A 20,099-nucleotide genomic window follows, 5' to 3' on the forward strand; every position below is an offset into this window, starting at 1 on the left:
AGAGAGGAGAAACACCAACAAAACACCACCCACCCCTTGTGTCCCTGGGACTTTTCTAATTTCTCTGCCCCCGGCAGCCCCTTGCTGGTACAGCCTCTTTCATCCCTGCCTGCTCCCCATGAGTATTTTAACCCAAAGAGTCTCACATTGAAAACAAGGAACTTGAAGAATCTCAGAAGAGATGGCTCCAAAACCACGGGGATCTCTGAGCCAGGGGACGTTGTAAAGGCCAAAAGTCTAACTGGGTTCAGAAGAGAACCAGAGAAGTCCCAGGAGGCCAGGCCCACCAATGGCTATTGGCTAGTAAGGGCAGCTGTACTCAGATCTGTCACCTAAACAGAATGGCTCAGATGTGGGAATCTCCCTCACATCCCCTACAGTGAGGATTGATGCAAGGGCCATACTTGAGTTCTCCTCACCATGCTTTGGATTGAAGAACTTTAGCTCTTTCTCCAGCGCTCCAAGGTCACTCTCCACACACTACTGGTCGTAAATCTATTGGTCTCTCTGCTATAGCTGGCCACATTGGTTCGATATTTCTCCCACAGCCTCTTGACCAATTTGGTTTGTTGAAGTGACCTACATATAAATGGGAAAGTTACTGGTGACAGGAGAATATTGCCCTGCCTTTGCCAGTCTCACCCCAGTTCTCCAAGGAATGGAGCAGACAAGAAATGACAGCAATGCATCATTACCGCCTTCAGGTTCAAAAAGCCCCAGACAAACATAGTGCTTTGGGATGTGAGAAGCTCTATTAGAGGTCGCACTGATAATCAAAAACAGAGTTAAGAAGCTCTTTCTCTGGGGAATATTCTCAGCACCCTCTCACGGATCTCCTTCGACCTCATCCCGTAAATTACTGGGTTCAGCATGGGGGGCATGAGGATATGGAAACTGGCAACCAAAATGTGGACAGAACGGGGAATCTGCTGGCCGAATCTGTGTGTGAGGTATGAGAAAAGCACCGGGGTATAGAATATGAACATCATAGACATGTGGGAGCCACAGGTGCTGAGAGGCTTGAGGCGTGCGTCCTTGGATGGGAGTCGGAAGACTGCCTGTAGTATACGAACATAGGACAAGAAAATCATGATCAAATCCATCACTAAGAGGTTAACTAAAAACAAATCATATTCTCCATTGGCCCTAATGTCTGCACAGGCCAGCTTTGCAATTCCCATGTGCTCGCAGTAGGCGTGGGCAAGGACACGGGCTCTACAGAAAGGCAGATGGTCAACCAGGAACACCATGGGGAAAATGAGGACTCCTGGCTTCAATATAATCACCAGGCCTATCAGTGCAATTCTCTTCTTCGCTAAGATCACAGTGTATCTCAGAGGGTCACAGATGGCCACGTATCTGTCAAAAGCCATAGCCAGAAGAACAGCCGACTCCATTCCCGTGAAGGTGTGAATGAAGAACATCTGGGTGAGGCAGCCACCAAAGCTGATCTCTCTGAAGTTAAACCAGAAGATGCCCAGCATTCTGGGCACTGTAGCAGTAGAGAGGCCTAGGTCGATGACTGAGAGCACACACAGCAAGTAGAACATGGGCTGCTGGAGGTTAGGCTCTGTTTTGACGATGAACAAGATGGTGCAGTTTCCCAGCAGTGTTATGATGTAGACAGTGCAGAAGAGGATGGAGATCCAGACGTGTGCGGCTTCCAGCCCCGGGATGCCCAGCAGGATGAATGTGGAAGGGGGGGAGTAGGTATAATTGAGCAGTGGCATCTCCAGCGGTTGCTGATGTCCCAGCTGTGGGCACAGACACTCCCTGCAAGGAAAAACATTGCTGCTTTACTCTGCTTAGTGTTGCTCCTCCAAACTGTACTTAAGAGCCAGAGAGAGAAACTACAGAAAGAGAAACGAGCAAGTGAGGAAAGGGAAGTTGTCAGCTGAGACAGTCAGTGAGAGCCGTGGAGCCTCTAAAGACAGCAGGAGCCCCAGAACAGAAGACTTTCACGCCAGGGACAGTAAGGCCAGGAGGAGGGACAGATAGGAGGGACTGCGTTACTACAATATCCTTGTAATTTCTAAATCTTACAGAGGACCGTTTGGGAATAGTGACCATAACATAATAACATTTAACATTCCTGTGGTGGGAAGAACACCTCAACAGCCCAACACTGTGGCATTTAATTTCAGAAAGGGGAACTATGCAAAAATGAGGTTACTTAAGCAGAAATTAAAAGGTACAGTGACTAGAGTGAAATCCCTGCATGATGCATGGACACTTTTCAAAGACTCCCATGATTTTTCCAGGGACTGAGGTGAGGCTGACTGGCCTGTAGTTCCCCAGTTCCTCCTCCTTCCCTTTTTTAAAGATGGGCACTACATTAGCCTTTTTTCAGTCATCCGGGACCTCCCTCGATCTCCATGAGTTTTCAAAGATAATGGCCAATGGCTCTGCAATCACATCCGCCAACTCCTTTAGCATCCTCAGATGCAGCGCATCCAGCCCCATGGACTTGTGCTCGTCCAGCTTTTTTAAATAGTCCCAAACCACTTCTTTCTCCACAGAGGGCTGCTCACCTCCTCCCCATGCTGTGCTGCCCAGTGCACCAGTCTGGGAGCTGACCTTGTTTGTGAAGACAGAGGCAAAAAAAGCATTGAGTAAATTGGCTTTTTCCACAATCTCTGTCACTAGGTTGCCTCCCTCATTCAGTAAGGGACCCACACTTTCCTTGACTTTCTTCTTGTTGCTAACATACCTGAAGAAACCCTTCTTGTTACTCTTAACATCTCCTGCTAGCTGCAACTCCAAGTGTGATTTGGCCTTCCTGATTTCACTCCTGCAGCCTGAGCAATATTTTTATACTCCTCCCTGGTCATTTGTCCAATCTTCCACTTCTTGTAAGCTTCTTTTTTGTGTTTAAGATCAGCAAGGATTTCACTGTTGAGCCAAGCTGGTCGCCTGCCATATTTACTATTTACTATTATTTCTACACATCGAAAGTGACTTCAGGAGGTCATCTAGTCCAACTCCCCGCTCAAAGCAAGACAAATCCGCAACTAAATCATCCTAGCCAGGGCTTGTCAAGCCTGACCTTAAAAACCCCTAAGGAAAGAGATTCCACTACCTCCTTAGATAACCCATTCCAGTGCTTCACCACTCTCTGAGTGAAAAAGTTTTTCCTAATATCCAACCTAAACCTCCCTCACTGCAACTTGAGACCATTACTCCTTGTTCTGTCATCTGCCACCACTGAGAACAGCCAAACTCCAACCTCTTTGAAACATAATTTCCTCCCATATGAAGTTGGCAGATGACACACAAATTGAGGAAGGGGTAAATAATGAAGAGTACGTGTCATGGATTCAGAGCAATCAGCATCGCTTGGTAAACTGTGAACAGGCAATTTAATCTGGCTAAATGTAAATTCATCCATTTGGGAACAGAGAACGCAGGTCATCCTGACACCATCGGGGCCCTATCCCTATCTGGGGAAGCAGCGACTCTGAAAAACATTTGGCGGTTGTTGTGGATAAGCAGCTGAACAGGAGCCTGAAGTGTGCGTCCAAAGAGCTAACATGGTCCTGTGCTGCATGGGGGGTAAAGAGGTGGTTTTCCCGCTGTACCTGACACTGCTGCACCCGCTGCTGGAATCCTGTGTCCAGCTCCAAGACCCACCGTTCAAGATGGGGACAGACTCTAGGTCTGTAACTATTTAGCTTCCCAAAGAGAAGGTTGAGCGGTGACTTGATCACAGACTATGAGTATCGACATGGGGGACCAATATTTAAGAAAGGGCTCTTCAGTCTAGCCGAGAAAGGGCTGCCATGATCCACTGGTAGAATCTGAAGATTGACAAATTCAAACTGGAAATAATGAATATGTGTTTAACAGGGACAGTAATTAACCATGGGAACAATTTCCCAAGGGTCCTGGTGGATTTTCTGTCACTGACAATTGTTAAATCAAAACTGGATATTGTTCTAACAGCTGTGCTCGTGGATTGTTTGGGGGCAGAGCTCTGGCCTGGGCTGTGCAGGGAGTCAGACGAGGTGCTCACAACGGTCCCTTCTGGATTCGGACTGTACAGGGGCAGCAGGATATCAGGGGAGGTTTGGAGTTGGGACGGGAATGCAGGGGCAGGGGGCTCAGCTCCAAAAGTTTGAAAACTACATTCGGGGTGCAGGTAAGGGGTAACTAAGGGCTGTGTACAGGCAGGAGGTAGCTCAGGGTGGAGGGAGGGGTAGCTGAGGCTGTGCGTGGGCACTGGTAGGGCAGAGTGGAGAGAGGAGGTAGCTGGGACTATGTGCAGGAAGGGGGTAGCTTAGCGTGGAGGAAGGGGGTAGCCCGGGGCTGTATGTGGGCAGGGTGTAGCTCAGGGTGTAGTCAGGACGTAGTAGGGTGACCGTATGCCCCATTTTTAAAGGGACTGTCCCGTTTTTTGGGACGTTTTCTTATATAGATGCCTATTACTCCCCACCCCCTCTCCTGTGTTTTCACAGTCGCTGTCTGGTCACTCTAGCAGGTAGCTATGGGTGATGTGAGAAAAGGAGGTTCCAGTGACTTCCACGCTAGCTACCCCCTTCCCTGCACCCTGAGCTACCCCCTGCCCACACACAGCCCCCAACGACCCCCTCCCTGCACCCTGAGCTACCCCCTGCCCCCACACAGCCCCCAACGACCCCCTCCCTGCACCCTGAGCTTCCTCTCCCTGCAGCCTGAGAAACATACCTGCCCACACACAGCCTCTAGCGACCTCCTCCCTGCATCCAGAGCTACCCCCTGCCCACACACAGCCCCTAGCTACCCCTTCTCTGCACCCTGAGCTACCCCCTGCCCCCACACAGCCCCAGTGACCTCCTCCCTGCACCCTGAGCTTCCTCTCCCTGCAGCCTGAGAAACATACCTGCCCACACACAGCCTCTAGCGACCTCCTCCCTGCATCCTGAACTACCCCCTGCCCACACACAGCCCCCAACGACCCCCTACCTGCACCCTGATCAATCCCCTGCCTGCACACAGCCCCTAGCTACCCCTTCCCTGCATCCTGAACTACCCCCTGCTCATACACAGCCCCTAGCTACTCCCTCCCTGCACCCTGAGCTACCCCCTGCCTGCACACAGCCTCTAGCGACCTCCTCCCTGCATCCTGAACTACCCTCCTGCTCACACACAGCCCCCAACGACCCCCTCCCTGCACCCTGATCTATCCCCTGCCTGCACACAGCCCCTAGCTACCCCTTCCCTGCATCCTGAGCTACCCCCTGCCCCCACACAGCCCCAGTGACCCCCTCCCTGCACCCTGAGCTACCCCTGCCTGCACACAGCCCCCAACGACCCCTCCCTGCACTCTGATCTATCCCCTACCTGCACAGAGCCCCCAACAACCTCCTTCCTGCATCCTGAGCTACCCCCTGCCCACACACAGCCCCCAACGACCCCCTCCCTGCACCCTGAGCTACCCCCTGCCCCCACACAGCCCCTAGCTACCCCTTCCCTGCATCCTGAACTACCCCCTGCTCATACACAGCCCCTAGCTACTCCCTCCCTGCACCCTGAGCTACCCCCTGCCCCCACACAGCCCCAGTGACCCCCTCCCTGCACCCTGAGCTACCCCTGCCTGCACACAGCCCCAGTGACCCCCTCCCTGCACCCTGAGCTACCCTCTGCCCCCACACAGCCCCCAACGACCCCCTCCCTGCACCCTGATCTATCCCCTGCCTGCACAGAGCCCCCAACGACCTCCTTCCTGCACCCTGACCTACTCCCTGCCCCCACACAGCCCCTAGCTACTCCCTCCCTGCACCCTGAGCTACCCCCTGCCCCCACACAGCCCCAGTGACCTCCTCCCTGCACCCTGAGCTTCCTCTCCCTGCACCCTGAGAAACATACCTGCCCACACACAGCCTCTAGCGACCTCCTCCCTGCATCCTGAACTACCCTCCTGCTCACACACAGCCCCCAACGACCCCCTCCCTGCACCCTGATCTATCCCCTGCCTGCACACAGCCCCTAGCGACCCCTTCCCTGCATCCTGAACTACCCTCCTGCTCACACACAGCCTTTAGTTACCCCCTCCCTGCACCCTGATCTATCCCCTACCTGCACACAGCCCCTAGCGACCCCTTCCCTGCATCCTGAACTACCCTCCTGCTCACACACAGCCCCTAGCTACTCCCTCCCTGCACCCTGAGCTACCCCCTGCCCCCACACAGCCCCAGTGACCCCCTCCCTGCACCCTGAGCTACCCCTGCCTGCACAGAGCCCCCAACGACCCCCTCCCTGCACCCTGAGCTACTCCCTGCCCCCACACAGCCCCTAGCTACTCCCTCCCTGCACCCTGAGCTACCCCCTGCCCCCACAGTGCCAGTGATCCCCTCCCTGCACCCTGAGCTACCCCCTGCCCCCGCACAGCCTCTAGCTACTCCCTTCCTGCACCCTGAGCTACCACCTACCCCCACTCAGCCCCAGCGACCCCATCCCTGCACCCTGAGCTACCCCTTGCTTTCACACACCCCTAATGACCCCCTCCCTGCACCCTGAGCTGCCCCCTGCCCCCCACAGTCTTTAGTTACCCCCTCCCTGCACCCTGAGCTGCCCCCTTCCCACACACAGCCCCTAGCTACCCCCTGCCGGCTCCCTCAGTGATTCTGAGACTTTTTGAGCTGATTTTTGGATGCTCTCCCCTCCCCCCATCCCAGGCAGGTGGGGTTGCTGGCTGAGGAGAGCGCTCTCCCCCAATATAGAAGTCAGACTATGCTGATGAAGAAACGATGTTTCAGGTGCTAAATAGCCCCAGGAGCCACTTTTCTGAACTTCACCGCAGTCGCTGACCCCTTGCGGAGGGGTCTCCAGGCCAGGGGTGGGCTCGGTCGGGTCTGCAGGGTCACATACCCCACGCTGCCTGCCAGCGTTGCCGACCCGGCTGTCTGCAGAGCTCAGAAGTTCACAAATAAAGCCACTCGGGAGGAAATGCCACGGCTGAGCGAGAGCTGTTAGCGTGAGGCCCAGGCCGAGCACAGCCAGGCAGGGCTGGCTTAGGGCCAATTCCACCAATTCCCCCGAATCGGGCCCCGTGCCTAAGAGGGCCCCGTGCCCAGTGAGAATCTCTTCCCTGGCTAGAGGCGCCTTTTTAATTTTTACTCACCTGGCGGCGCTTCGGATCTTCGGCGGCACTTGAGTGGCAGGTCCTTCAGTGCCACCGAAGATCTGGAGCAAATGAAGGACCCACCGCCAAAGACTGGGAGCACCACCTGGTGAGTACAAGCTCCAAGTGTTTTTTTACATTTTTTTTTATAGTCATCCCTGCGGGGCCCTGTCAAAACTATTCGAATTGGGCCCCGCACTTCCTAAAGCCGGCCCTGCAGCCAGGTCACCTGGCCCTGACTTCTCACTCCCTGCCCGGCCTCCTTTATGGTCTGGGAAGAAAACCTGCCTCCCAAACCCAGCCCAATGGAATCGGAGCCCTGCCAGCAAACCACCCATGCTGGCACCTCCCTCTCCGAGCCACTCAGCCCCCCCTTGTCACTGCCCTGAAGCCTTGCGCAGCCCAGCCTGGGCTGGGATATAGCAGGCAGCAAACTCACCCCGAGAGCAGAGAGAGGTTTGTCTGGGAGCGTCGGGATCCTGGCACGCCATGGAATGGCCGAGAGCCACGACTGCGCACCTGGGAACCCGAGAGTGTTAGTAAAATATCCCAGGATCCCCCATGGAGCAGCCTCCCAGCCTGGCCCCCAGGCACTTGAGCAGAAAAAATTCTCCAGCCCCCGATCACCCCTGAACGTCCCTCCCTAGCTCTGTGTCTGCAGACGCAGGGGAGCAAGGAGAGTTAATAGTCCCACCGGCTCTGCCCACGCTGGGGGTCAGGACCTGCCGGGAGTTTGTGCGGAGCTCGGGGGAGGGAGGGGGGAGGGAGAATGAGACGCCCAGAGAGAACAGCCCAAAGCCATGCAACGAGCAGAGATGGGCCCGGCCCCACCCCACCCCATGCGCTGACTGCCCCAAGCTCAGGGAAAGCTCTGACCTGGTTCCAGACTGCCCAGTGTGGGCCCAGTCTGCCAGCTCCCCGACAGGCTGAGGGAGGGAGCCCACCCCTTGCCAAGTCACCTCTCCCTGTGCCTCAGTTTGCCTATTTGTATAATGGGGATATGTTCATAGGGACTTTCCTTTGCTTGGTGTTTTCAAGATCCTTCTATGGAAAGTGATAGTTATTGAGGAGAATGACTGGTCTCTGATCCTTTAATGACAGCCCCGTGTGCCTGGAGAAAGAATTCGTGTCTTCCCTCAGGCATGTGTCTCCAGATCTGTCTGTCTACTATCTACCCATCCATCCTGGGCATTTACAGGGCATCAGACTCTATGGAGACCTAGGCACTATCCCTTGTTTTCTTACTAATCAACTATAATTTTTAAATACACAAAGCAGCCAATTCCTCTCAGACTCAGCACAGAGCCCAAGAGTTCTCATCTCCCCTTAGGCAGGTCCCTTAATTACTGTTTACTCCTAAAGCTGGAAAAATAGCACAGAAGTGCAGACAGGCCTGTCTCCAGCCTGTTTACATTCGGTTTCTCACTTATCTGCTAGATGCTGAGGAAACTGCACTGGATTGCACAGCACTATATTATAAATGGGGCACAACTATGTGCCGGCTCTAGGCGTGGGATGTTGCTGCAGATGCTGGGGTGAGAGAGGTGTGGGACACGGATACCTGAGGGGGATTCTGAGGGAAGATGCTTCCATCTCAGAATTCACAGGTACCATCTCTTGACACATCCAGTGCAACGTGGGCATGATGGAATAGAAACTAGGTCTGTTCTTTCCACTATGTGCATCCCAGGGCCCTTGTCACAGGGGAAGAGTTTGCTTCAGTATCACTGGCCAAAATGTTCCTCTTTCCTGTTCATCCTCGGCTGATGGCCTCTAGCCCTGAGGTGGCTGCATTTCAGTGGATTTCAGGGGCACAGTGGATCCTTCAGGATAAAAGATGTTAGTAGATGTACAAAAGAAGGCCAAATTCTGAGGCCCTGGCCCTTACCTTGCACTGATGCAAAACTCCCCTTGGAGTGAGAACTGAGTAAAGACCTCAGGAGCCAGCTGTGGGTTAATGCACAGAGACTTTCACCTCCTCCTCTTCCATCTCAGGGATCTGGCTGCTAACAGGAAGCAGGGGGCAGGTGGGGCTGTTCCCTGACTTTTATGTGCTACAAGGCCTGGAGGTGCCTGGGCTCCTCACTGGAACAATTCTAAGTATTTTTCAACATGGGCAAGACATCTTGTCTCCTACCTTAATTTGAGAAGTCGGCTGAACTGTTATGCCTGAAACTTTCAAAATACATTTCAACCAGATGCAGAAACTCAGCGTGGGAAATTTCAATCCAAACGGTAAACAACTGAAAGTGAGGTCTTCTAATGGAAGGTGTCAGACAGCCTTAACTACCGGTGATGCCACCAGCACCACCTGCAATGGCCCATCCATTTGTGAATCCACTTCTGCTCAGCTCTTCGTTACAAGAATGTTGGTGGCAAGAAGTTCCACAGGCCACGTACAATTTATGTAACATTTTTCTCTTTTATTGGCATTATACATTCAGACTTCCAATGAAATTGAATGTTCCCTTGTTTGTATGTTATGAAAGGGAGTAAATATAAACACCTGATCCTCCTTCTTTGTTGATAAAGGCACAGGTTTCAAGGTCAGAGGGGACCATTCGATCATCCAGTCTGACCTCCTGTATAACACAGGCCATTAAATTTCACCTAGTTACTCCTCTGTTGAGCCCAGTGAGTTGTGTTTGACTCAGGACCGGTGCAACCATTTAGGCGACGTAGATGGTCGCCTAGGGCACTAGGATTTGGGGGGTGACATTTTTTTCGGCAGCTAACGTGGCGGCCGGATCTTTGACCGCCCTAGTCGCCTCCGGCATTTAGGCAGAGGGAGCTGAGGCAGGGGAGCGCAGAGAGGGCCGCCTGCAGCAAGTAAGGGGGGGTGGCATGCAGGGGAACTCCCCGCCCCAGCTCTCCCCTGCCCTGCCTCCTCCCCGAGCACGCCATGGCTGCTTCACTTCTCCTGCCTCCCAGGCTTGTGGTGCCAATCAGCTTAGGTGCTGCAAGCCTGGGAGGCGGGAGAAGTGAAGCAGCCACGGCGTGCTCGGGGTGCTCGTGCTTGGAGCAGGGGTGAGCTGAGGTGGGGGCAGTGCCTCAGGGCAGAGAGTGGGGGGTGGGGAGCCGCCGCAAGGGGGGCACCTCAGGGGAGAGGGGGGAACTGCTGCAGGGGGGTGTCTCAGGGCGGGGGCACGGGGGGGGTGCAAGGTGGAAATTTCGCCTAGGGAGCGAAACATCCTTGCACCGGCCCTGGTTTGACTAAGGCCTGGTCTGCAATTAGAATCACAGAATCACAGAATCTCAGGGTTGGAAGGGAACTCAGGAGGTTCTAGTCCAAACCCCTGCTCAAAGCAGGGCCAACATCAACTAAATTTACATGGATTTACAACATTGAATCATGGAGCCACAGGGTGAGAAGGGACAGCAAAGATCACCTAGTTTAACCCCCTTCTAAGAGGCAGGATTTGTTCCATCTAAACCATCCCAGAGAGAAAACTATCCAGACTTCTTTGGAAAACCTCCAGTGAAGGAGCTTCCACAACCTCCTGAGGCACCTGTGCCATTGTCCTCCTTTTTGTTACAGTTTGGAAGCATTCCCAGCAGAGAATGGGATTATCACTTTCCAGTATCAGGGACACAAATTGGTACAGGGCACTTATGCAGGACTAAATTCTCAGACACAAATGACCATGGGGGCTGTGGATTTAGAACAGCTCACCTGGAGTGAACTAGTGGCAAAAATCAAACAGGCAGGAGATTTACTGTGAGAGACTGGGGTCTTAAAAAGACAAGTCAGCAAAAAGATTCCCTCAGAGCCCGTGCAGGCCATCACATTTACAAATAGCGGTCCTCACTCTGCCAGTCGTCCTCCCAATTCTAATTCCCCTACCTCCCCCAACCCTGGGCAGCGCCAACCCAAGGAGACACTTAGGAACATGATTTGGAAGGAGCTGGTGAATTTAGGGGAGGATTTGGGAAAATATGATTGCCAGCCCCTTAGCATCCTGATTAATGCTTTGTCTCAGGCTATGCAAAGAACGGAGTTAAGGCAGGGAGCTCCCCCACAACCCATTGCCCCAGTACAGAGTGCATCCCCCACGCCCACTCCCCGTCAAAGCCAGATCCCTGCCCCCTCTTCTAAGTGCAGGCTCTGGCAGTCTGATGATGTGGGGTGCCTGGTTCCCCACAGGGCTCCCCAGCTGATTGCCAGACTTCAGTACGACATATGCGGGAGACCCACTAGAGGGCTACAGTGGGGACCCCCGCAGTGTTAGCCCAATTGCTAGCATCAGTAAACAGAAGTCCCCAGGGGATCTCCAAAGGGAGACCCACCACTAAACAGGTTCAGCTCAGCATGTATGAGGGAGATACTGTCTCCAATGATTTGTCTCTTGGGAGTGGTGATTTGCCAGTTAAGGAAACCATTCCACTCTCCCAGTGTTTGTCTGTGAACAGCCGTGTGGTCTGTGAGAAGGGGGAGGGAAGTTCTAACTGTTTGTCTAGTCAGAAAAGCAGGTTCACTGCTGGAGGAGAAAATGTCCCCAGTGTGCTGTCTGTGAAAGAGGCAGAAAGTACCTCCCAGTTTATGCTGACTCAGGATTTGTCAGTTGTGCCAGATGTGGTTCTGGACTCAGCTAAAACCCAGAAAGATGCCCAGGAAGATGTTTCTGTAGAGCAACCCCTAGCTGAAAAGGGAAAGGACAAAATTTCTGGGGAAATGGATTGTTGTCTAAAAGTTCTCCTGAAGGAATAAAACCTCATGGTAGCTTTTGCAAGCAGATTACTGCAACTAAAGGGTACGGAAGTGAATTGACTGAGTTAGCTCAGGATGAGTCATTGCCTATAGCAAGCAGCAGTGTAGGTGCTGAGAAATTTGGTTCAGTTTCTAGTTGTCAAAGTTTCTCAATTGACTTTGTTTTAGAAAGATCCAGTGTGGAAGCCATCCCTACTAAAACCACCACTGCCTCTGTCACTGCTAAGTAACTCTCCAAAATAGTTTTCTCAAGAATGGGAATTTCCAGAGTAATTGATTCAGCCTGGGGCTACCAAGGCTTTGGGCATTAAGCAACGTTTCCACATAGCTGGACACCCTGAGTCCTCTGGAGAAGCTGAAGGAACCAGTCACACACTAAAGGAAGCTTTGAGCAAACAAGTAAAGAGCTCAGGGAGGGATTGGGATGAAAAGCTACCACTCACCTTAATGGCTCTAGAGGCTCTAAGGTGATCCATGGGTGCACTCCCTTTAAAGGGAAATGCATACGCCTGAAAGGTGGTGGTGGGGAGTGGAACTGCCTAGTGCTTGGGAAGGGAAGGTGGGAACAGAGGAATGGGTGCACACCTTAGCGGAGACAATAGCTGCTTTGCACAAGCAAGTAGCAACACAGCTTGGCATAGTACAGCAAAGCACAGACAAGACAGTAGGCTGGGGAAAACCTCCTTCGCTATGGGAATTAGGCCAAGCAGGAGGTTTTCAGTGAAGGAGCACTCTTTGTCATAAACGTGGGCTGGCCCCTGCTTTATTGTGAATCGGGCCAGCCCCAGTGTTTGTCAGGGAGAAATACTGAATGGGAAACCCTGGCGGAAATGGTTTCATTGCTCACAGTTCAAAGAGTGGAAGGGGAAACCATCTGACTCTCAAGGAATATTATAACTGTCTTCTCCATCCTGTCGGCCACCCTTCTTGGCCAGCAAGAAGGAACGGCTTGTGGCCATTGGAAAATATGTGTTACGTGGGATGGTCAGTGCCTACCCCGATGTGAGACAGGGAAAGGCCAGAAAAGTCCTTGATTTATTATGGCCACTCTCACGTAGGTCACTGCTTCATGTTCATCCTGCAGTATCGGTCCCAGATTCTCCCACTATATACAGAGGGGAGTGTGGGAATTTGTTCTCTCTTCTCTGCCCCCTCACAGGTCCTGAACATGAGGCATGACCCCCACTGGTGCACCAGCACCCTGCTGTTTGTAAGTGTCTGGAGTCTGATGCTGTCCAGGCTCTATCCTGAACCTGTGATCCCTCAGAACCTCTGGAGGTGCTTGCCAGCTGGAGCCCAGGAAGTCAAATTGCTCTGCCACATGTATGGATCCTATGGGAATGGGAGAAACCGCCTGGCCCTGCCACCTCGCTACCAGTTCTATGCTGTTGGCAATTCCTCAGGTTGCCCCTGGGAAAGCCTTGCCAATTGCACGCAGAGCGCCACCGGAGAGTCACTCAAGTTTTGTTATGAATCTAAGACCACCCCAGACTCTGTCCCATTCTTCTGTAAGCCATTGTGGTCTTGAATGGGACGTACACCATCAAAAACACCCAGTGACAGCCTCCGGGGTGGCGGAAGGTGCAGGGGAGCCCCGGTTTCCTCTGGTGTTGGGGAACAACCATGTCATCATTGTCGTTGGAACTCAGACACCTCCGTTACCCGGAGAGGAACTTCAACTGTCTCTGATCACATCAGCAGGCAAGAATATCACACGATTCCTCATGAACTGGGAAACACACTGGACTGGACTTTAGCTGGACATGACCTGACTCAGCAAAGTTCCCCAGACTGGGTAGTTCCATTAAACAGTACGTGTGACAAGTTTATGCCAACAGTTTGGTTTAAATTCTATCAGCATATTGCCATTTCTGGGGATTTCACGAGCCCGGTTTGTACAGAGTGGAATTGGGCTAACAACAAAGAACAGTTTTAAATTTCCACTCTCTGATCACAAACCTTGCTCCCCTCTGATGTTTAAGAGCCCCAATTTCAGGACCCCATGTGTTGAAATTGGATCAACCAGAGCATTTGGTTCTTCAACTTCAGACGTCTCTGAAGGAGGTTCAAATCCATGTAGAGGGCATGAATCTCTCTCACATTGCACCGGCATGTGCTCCCCGCATTGGAACTGGCCATAAGGGTTGGGATGAATAGGTAAGACAAGGGGCCAGCGGTTGACTGTGGAAATAGAGTAAAAAGGGAATTAGGTGATTGGCTTGAACCTGTAGGAACAGGAACCTCTTTGGTTGATGCCGCAAATATAGAAGTTCTGGCTAATAAACTGTCACATGCCACTGAAAGTACAGGGAAGATGGGAACCCCATTAACAGCATTTCTGAAACAGGGAGGTGAGGAACAGCAGTTAATAAGTAAGGTATTTCCTAGACAGAAAAGACTCATAGAAAAGGCTGAAATGTTAATAATGTCTGGTGTACAATCCCTCCAGAATAATGTCTCATTGGCCTCAGCATGGGGGACAGGGCTCGGTGGTTTGAGCATTGGCCTGCTAAACCCAGAGCTGTGAGCTCAATCCTTGAGGGGGTCATTTAGAGAACTAGGGTAAAAATCTGTCTGGGGATTGGTCCTGCTTTGAGCAGGGGGTTGGACTAGATACCTCCTGAGGTCCCTTCCAGCCCTGAGATTCTATGTGAGCAAACTCAGCCTCTCACCCCAAATGTAGTCAAGGGAATGATTTGGCAAGTCATAGCAGAACAAGTTCCCATGGAGGCAGTCAACCTAATTTGACCCCATGTAATGGAGGAAGAGTTAGTCCTCCAGCCCTGGTAGAGACTAGATAATGCTTTGTACAAACGCTGCCAGCAAAGCTGGCAGTTATTCCTGATAACTGTGGCAGGCAAAGAAATTAGAGTGTCCCACTAGGTTTACAGATTAATGAGACTCAGTAATGTACTCCAGAGATCCTAACATTTGGGGCTGGCAGAAAGATAATGTGTGGATCACAGTCAATGTAAAGGGTGTAAGAGAAAAGGCGGCTTGGGCTGTATCTGTGAAGACCAAGCATTGGAGGAACATGATGAATACTTCTTCCCACGACCTGGGGATAAGTCTCTCTCTTCCTTCGATGTTACCCAGGAAGAGGGGTTTGCTATTGTCTATGTTGGTAAAGCAAGTGTGTGTGTGAGGACAGGACCAGTTCAAGTTTCATGGAGTGGTGAGACCCCATCTCTCTCTGTGTGTTTTCTTCTGTACCTCAGCTATAGCTTTTTACCCCTGACTTCTTTGATCAGTTTTTGCAATCTTTAATAATGTAGCTCTTATGTCTATTTAGGCTCCTTTTGTGGGTATCACTATAATTCAATAAATAACTTTTATGGTTAAGCTGGTTGCTTCCCTCTCGCTCTCTCACTCTGAACTTTACTCTTTTGTATTTCGGTTTCCCTGTTTACTCTGCAGCAACGCTCCTCTTACCTAAGCTAAAGATCCTTGTAGCACCCCAAAATCCTGTGGGGTTTGCTCATCAGTTGGGTTACTGCCAGAACAACTGGAACGTGACAGTGGGGCTAGGGACCTGCTGAACCTGGGACATACGAGTGTGGCAGCTTGGAAGTGCTGCTTGGCCCAGCCTGTTGAGTCCAGGGATATATACGCGGTCAGCTTCAGAGCGCTGATTGACCCGGGCCACTCAGACTTTGTGTGTGTGTTTGTGTCCATCCAGTTCTGGGGCTGGAGGAACCCAGCCCTGGGGAACCGAGGTCCTGCAGGATAGCTCCATTCGGAGGGGACTTGCAAAAGGAAGAAGCAGAGCTCCATATAGAAACACACCTGACACAAGCAGCACACTGATAGAATTACAGACCCCCCAGAAGAGTAACCCTAATAAATGAGTGTACCCCAATGTAATGCACATCTGGTAACATACTGGTACACTTTCCTGCCAAGTTTCCCTGGGTCACTCCTACCTGACTCTCCGCAGTTTGCCAGCTCTGCGTTTCTGTGCTCTATGGCATCTCAGGCATCTATATAGAGCTTTGTCTGTGGCTGGCTGGTCTCCGGGTCCTGGGGTGCAGGCAGTCCTCTCCAGGAGTCAGCGGCTTGCATCCTTCCTCATAGGCAGTCAGCCCAAACTGAGATGCTCTGCTTCCCTCTATAACTCATCTCCAGTAGGAGAATGCCCAGCAAAGCCAAGGGGGTATGGCCTCTTTGGCCAAGAAAGAAGGAGTAACTCCTGCTGCACCTCTAAAAGGTTGATACACCCTGTCAAACATCCTGTCAAACACTCTTCCCCCTTAAGATGGTGGCTGGTGACTGTCTTCATTGCCTTTCCTCTCTTCGTGCATGGGAGAATAAAGTGCATAGAAAGCTGGCTAGATAGTCAGGATCAATGGGTAGTGATCAAAGGCTCGATGTCTAGAGGGCAGCCAGTATCAAGTGGCGTGCACAAGGGGTCGGTCCTGGGGTCGGTTTTGTTCAACATCTTTATTCATGATCTGAATGATGAGATGGATTGCACCCTCAGCAAGTTTCCAGAGGACACTAAACTGGGAGAAGGAGTAGATACGCTAGAGAGTAGGGATAGGATACAGAGGGACCTAGACAAATTGGAGGTTTGGGCCAAAAGAAATCTGGTGAGGTTCAACAAGGACAAGTGCAGAGTCCTGCACTTAGGACGGAAGAATCCCATGCACTGACACAGGCTGGGGACCGACTGGCTAAACAGCAGTTCTGCAGAAAGGACCTATGAGTCAGCAGTGTGAGCTTGTTGCCAAGAAGGCCCATGGCATATTGGGCTGTATTAGTAGAAGCATTGCCAGCAGATGGATGGAAGTGATCATTCCCCTCTATCCGGCACTAGTGAGGGCTCATCTGGAGTACTGTGTCCAGTTTTGGGTCCCACATTACAAGAAGGATTTGGAAAAATTGGAAAGAGTCCAGCAGAGGGCAACAAAAATGATTAGGGGGCTGGAGCACATGACTTATGAGGAGAGGCTGCGGGAAGTGGGATTGTTTAGCCTGCAGAAGAGAAGAATGAGGGGAGATTTGATAGCAGCCTTCAACTACCTGAAAGGGGGGTTCCAAAGAGGATGGAGCTCGGCTGTTCTAAGTGATGGTAGACGACAGAACAAGAAGCAATGATCAGACCTGGAGCCTGTGTCACACATTGCATAAGTTAACTTAACATCCGAGACGTCTCTTTGTTTTGTAATGAAATAATCAATCATGTGCCAATGCTTAGAGTGAGAGTGCAGCCAAGTCGCTTTGTATTTGTTTGCTTGTTGGAAGAATGTGCTTGCGATTTGAAGAAAGGATGCATTTGAGTTCTCACTTCCAGTACCATGATGTCCAAGCACCTTATGCCATGTGGTGAAGTCTTGACCAACTCTTGCATTACAATTGCCCAGTACATATAACCTGGAATTAAAAGGTACCGAGGAGATCACTGAATTCAGGCTCTCGTAGAAAGCCTCCTTTTCACTGTCTACAGAAGGCAGTATGGGTGCGTACGCACAAACTAGTACACGGCACAGTCCATGCTTCAGTCTAAGCTTTGCAGTCAGGAAGTGAGGACTGAAAGTGTGTGGCTGGAACTCACGCTGGGGGACCAGTGGTTTGAAATCAGAGTTTTCCTTCTCCTGTACTGTCAATCCACAGTGCCTCATTCTGTATTATTCGGCACAACCCCTCGGGATCACTCCACAAAAGGCCTCTTCAATCTGCCACCCTGAGGATGCGCCTCAATGCTGTATTACCCCAGCTTGAGGAAAGTCTAGATTGACCATATCTACCACTTCCCGCCATCCACAAGGCTTGATACCCTGTCAAAGAAAGCTGTCAGGTTGGTTTGACACGATTTGTTCTTGACAAATCCGTGCAGATTTTTCCTTACCACCTTATTATCTTCTAGATTTTCGCAAATTGATTCCTTAATTATTTGCTCCATTATCTTTGTCCTTATTTCCCTTTCTACAGATAGGCACTGCATGTGCCTTTTTCCAGTTCTTTTGAATCTCTCCTGGTTTCCAATGCTTTTCAAAGATAATAGCTATTGGCTCAGATATCTCCTCAGGCAGCTCCTTGAGTATTCTAGGATGCATTTCATCAGGCCCTTCTGACTTGAAGACATCCAACTTGTCCAAGTAATTTTTAACTTGTTCTTTCACTATTTTAGTCTCTGATCCTACTTCACTTTCATTGGCATTCACTATGTTAGGTGTCCAATAGCGATCAACCTTCTTGGTGAAAACCAAAACAAAGAAGTCATTAAGAACTTCTGCTATTTTCACATTTTCTGTTATTGTTTTTCCCTCTTCATTTAGTAATGGGCCTGTCATAAACAGATAGTTAAGGGTTAATGCCTCTTTACCTGTAAAGGGTTAAGAAGTTCACCCAGCCTAGCTGACACCTGACCAGAGGAACTAATGGGGGAACAAGATGTTTCAAAAGGAAGGAGGGAGGTTTCCTTCTTTTAGAGTCAGTTTCCGTTTTGGCTGGAGTGGAAATGATCAAGGAACCAGCCTCTTATCAGAGTAGTGAGTAAGAAGGAAGGAAATAAATTGGTTTATGTTTATTTTCTTTTTGTAACTTGTCTTGGCATTAGGGAATAATCAAATTGGGAACATCCTCTGTGTTTTGAATCTGTTGTCTGTGAGATCAGCTGGTATGCTAATCTCTCCCAGAGGTTTTTCTTTTTCTTTTACCTTTCTTTTCTTTAATTAAAAGCCTTCTTTTTTAAGAACCTGATTGATTTTTTCCTTGTTTTTAGATCCAAGGGGATTGGATCTGGACTCACCAAGGATAGGTGGGGGGGGAAGGAGGGGAGGGAAGGAGTAATTCTTTCTTGTGTTAAGATACAAGGAGTTTGGATCGGTGTTCACCAGGGACTTAGTGGAGGAGTCTCTCAAGGCTACCCAGGGAGGGGAAGGTTTTCGAGGAGAAGACAGAGTTTTCCAAATGACTCAAATATGTGGATGGTGGCAGCATATTGATCTAAGCTGGTAATTAAGCTTAGGGCTTCTCATGCAGATCTCCACATCTGTACCCTAAAGTTCAGAGTAGGGTGAAACCTATGACAAGGCCTACCCTGTCCTTGGTCTTCCTCTTGCTTCTAATGTATTTGTGGAATGTTTCCTTGTTACCCTCTATGTCTCTAGCTAATTTGAGCTCGTTTGGTGCCTTGGTCTTTCTAATTTTGCCCCTATAGACTTGTTTGATTTGCTTATATACAACTGTTGTCATTTGACTTAGTTTCCACTTTTCAAGGACTCTTTTTTATTTATTTTTTAGATCATTCAACATCTCCTGGTTCAGCCAGGGTGGTCTCTTGCCATACGTCCTATCTTTCCTACACAGTGCACTAGTTGGGTCTTCTTCCCTTAATAGTGTCTTTTTGAAAAATGCCAACTGTCTTCAATTGTTTTTATTCCTGGACTTGCTTCCCATGGGATCTTATATACCAACTCCCTGAGTTTGCTAAAGTCTGCTTCTTGGAAATCCATTATCTTTATTTTGCTGTTTTCCCTCCTACTATTCTCTAGAATCGTGAACTGTACCATTTCATGATCACTTTCCCTGAAGCTGCCTTCTGCTTTCAAATTCTCAACCAGTTCCTCCTTATTTGTCAAAATCAAGTGTAGAACAGCCTCTCCTCTAGTAGCTTCCTCCACCTTTTGGAATAAAAAATTATCTCCAATACATTCCAAGAACTTGTTGGATACTCTGTGCCCTGGTGTGTTATTTTCCTGACAGATGTCTGGGTACTTGAAGTCCCCCATCACCATCAAATCCTGTGCTTTGGATGATTTTGTTAGTTATTTAAAAAAGCCTCATCCACCTCTCCTTCCTGTAGTAGACCCCTACCATGACATCACTCTTGGTTTTTTAACCCCTGTCATCCTTACCCAGAGACTTTCAACACATCTGTCTCCTATTTCCATCTCAACCTCAGCCCAAGTGTATATATTTTTAATATATAAGGCAACACTTCCTCCCTTTTCCCCCTGCCTGTCCTTTCTGAGCAAGCTGTATCCTTTTAAGGAAAATAATGGAGATATCCTATCTCCCAAAACTGGAAGGGACCCTGAAAAGTCATTGAGTCCAGCCCCCTGCTTTCACTAGTAGGACCAAGTACTGATTTTGCCCCAAATCCCTAAGCAGCCCCCTCAAGGATTGAACTCATAAGCCTGAGTTTAGCAGGTCAATGCTTAAACCACTAAGCTATTCCTCCCCCTTCTATATTAATATTCCAGTCATGCCTATTATCCCACCAAGTCTCTGTCATGGCAATTTTGTCATAGCTGTGTTCATTTACTAGCACTACGAGTTCTTCCTGCT

At 50.3% G+C, this 20,099-nt stretch overlaps 1 protein-coding gene and 1 long non-coding RNA gene across 2 annotated transcripts; both read right to left on the reverse strand.

Annotated features, from left to right (window-relative positions):
• Nucleotides 1–785: 785 nt before the first annotated feature.
• Nucleotides 786–1,730, reverse strand: LOC115643015 (olfactory receptor 52E4-like). Its single transcript, XM_030546764.1, has one exon. It carries the CDS (start codon nt 1,728–1,730, stop codon nt 786–788), a length of 945 nt encoding a protein of 314 aa, XP_030402624.1.
• Nucleotides 1,731–2,298: 568 nt separating this feature from the next.
• LOC115643039 lies at nt 2,299–18,959 on the reverse strand. The gene is made up of 3 exons (XR_003998278.1): nt 18,840–18,959; nt 15,040–15,045; nt 2,299–2,312 (listed from the first exon to the last, which is right to left on the reverse strand). It is a non-coding gene; the product is annotated as an uncharacterized LOC115643039 (long non-coding RNA).
• Nucleotides 18,960–20,099: the final 1,140 nt, after the last annotated feature.

Source organism: Gopherus evgoodei, unplaced genomic scaffold, assembly GCF_007399415.2.
Source record: "Gopherus evgoodei ecotype Sinaloan lineage unplaced genomic scaffold, rGopEvg1_v1.p scaffold_49_arrow_ctg1, whole genome shotgun sequence".
In the NCBI taxonomy this organism is placed as follows: domain Eukaryota; kingdom Metazoa; phylum Chordata; order Testudines; family Testudinidae; genus Gopherus; species Gopherus evgoodei.

Bases quoted from the DNA above. Each gene is read 5' to 3' on its own strand.
- LOC115643015 (XM_030546764.1), bottom strand. From the start codon at position 1,730: ATGCCACTGCTCAATTATACCTACTCCCCCCCTTCCACATTCATCCTG.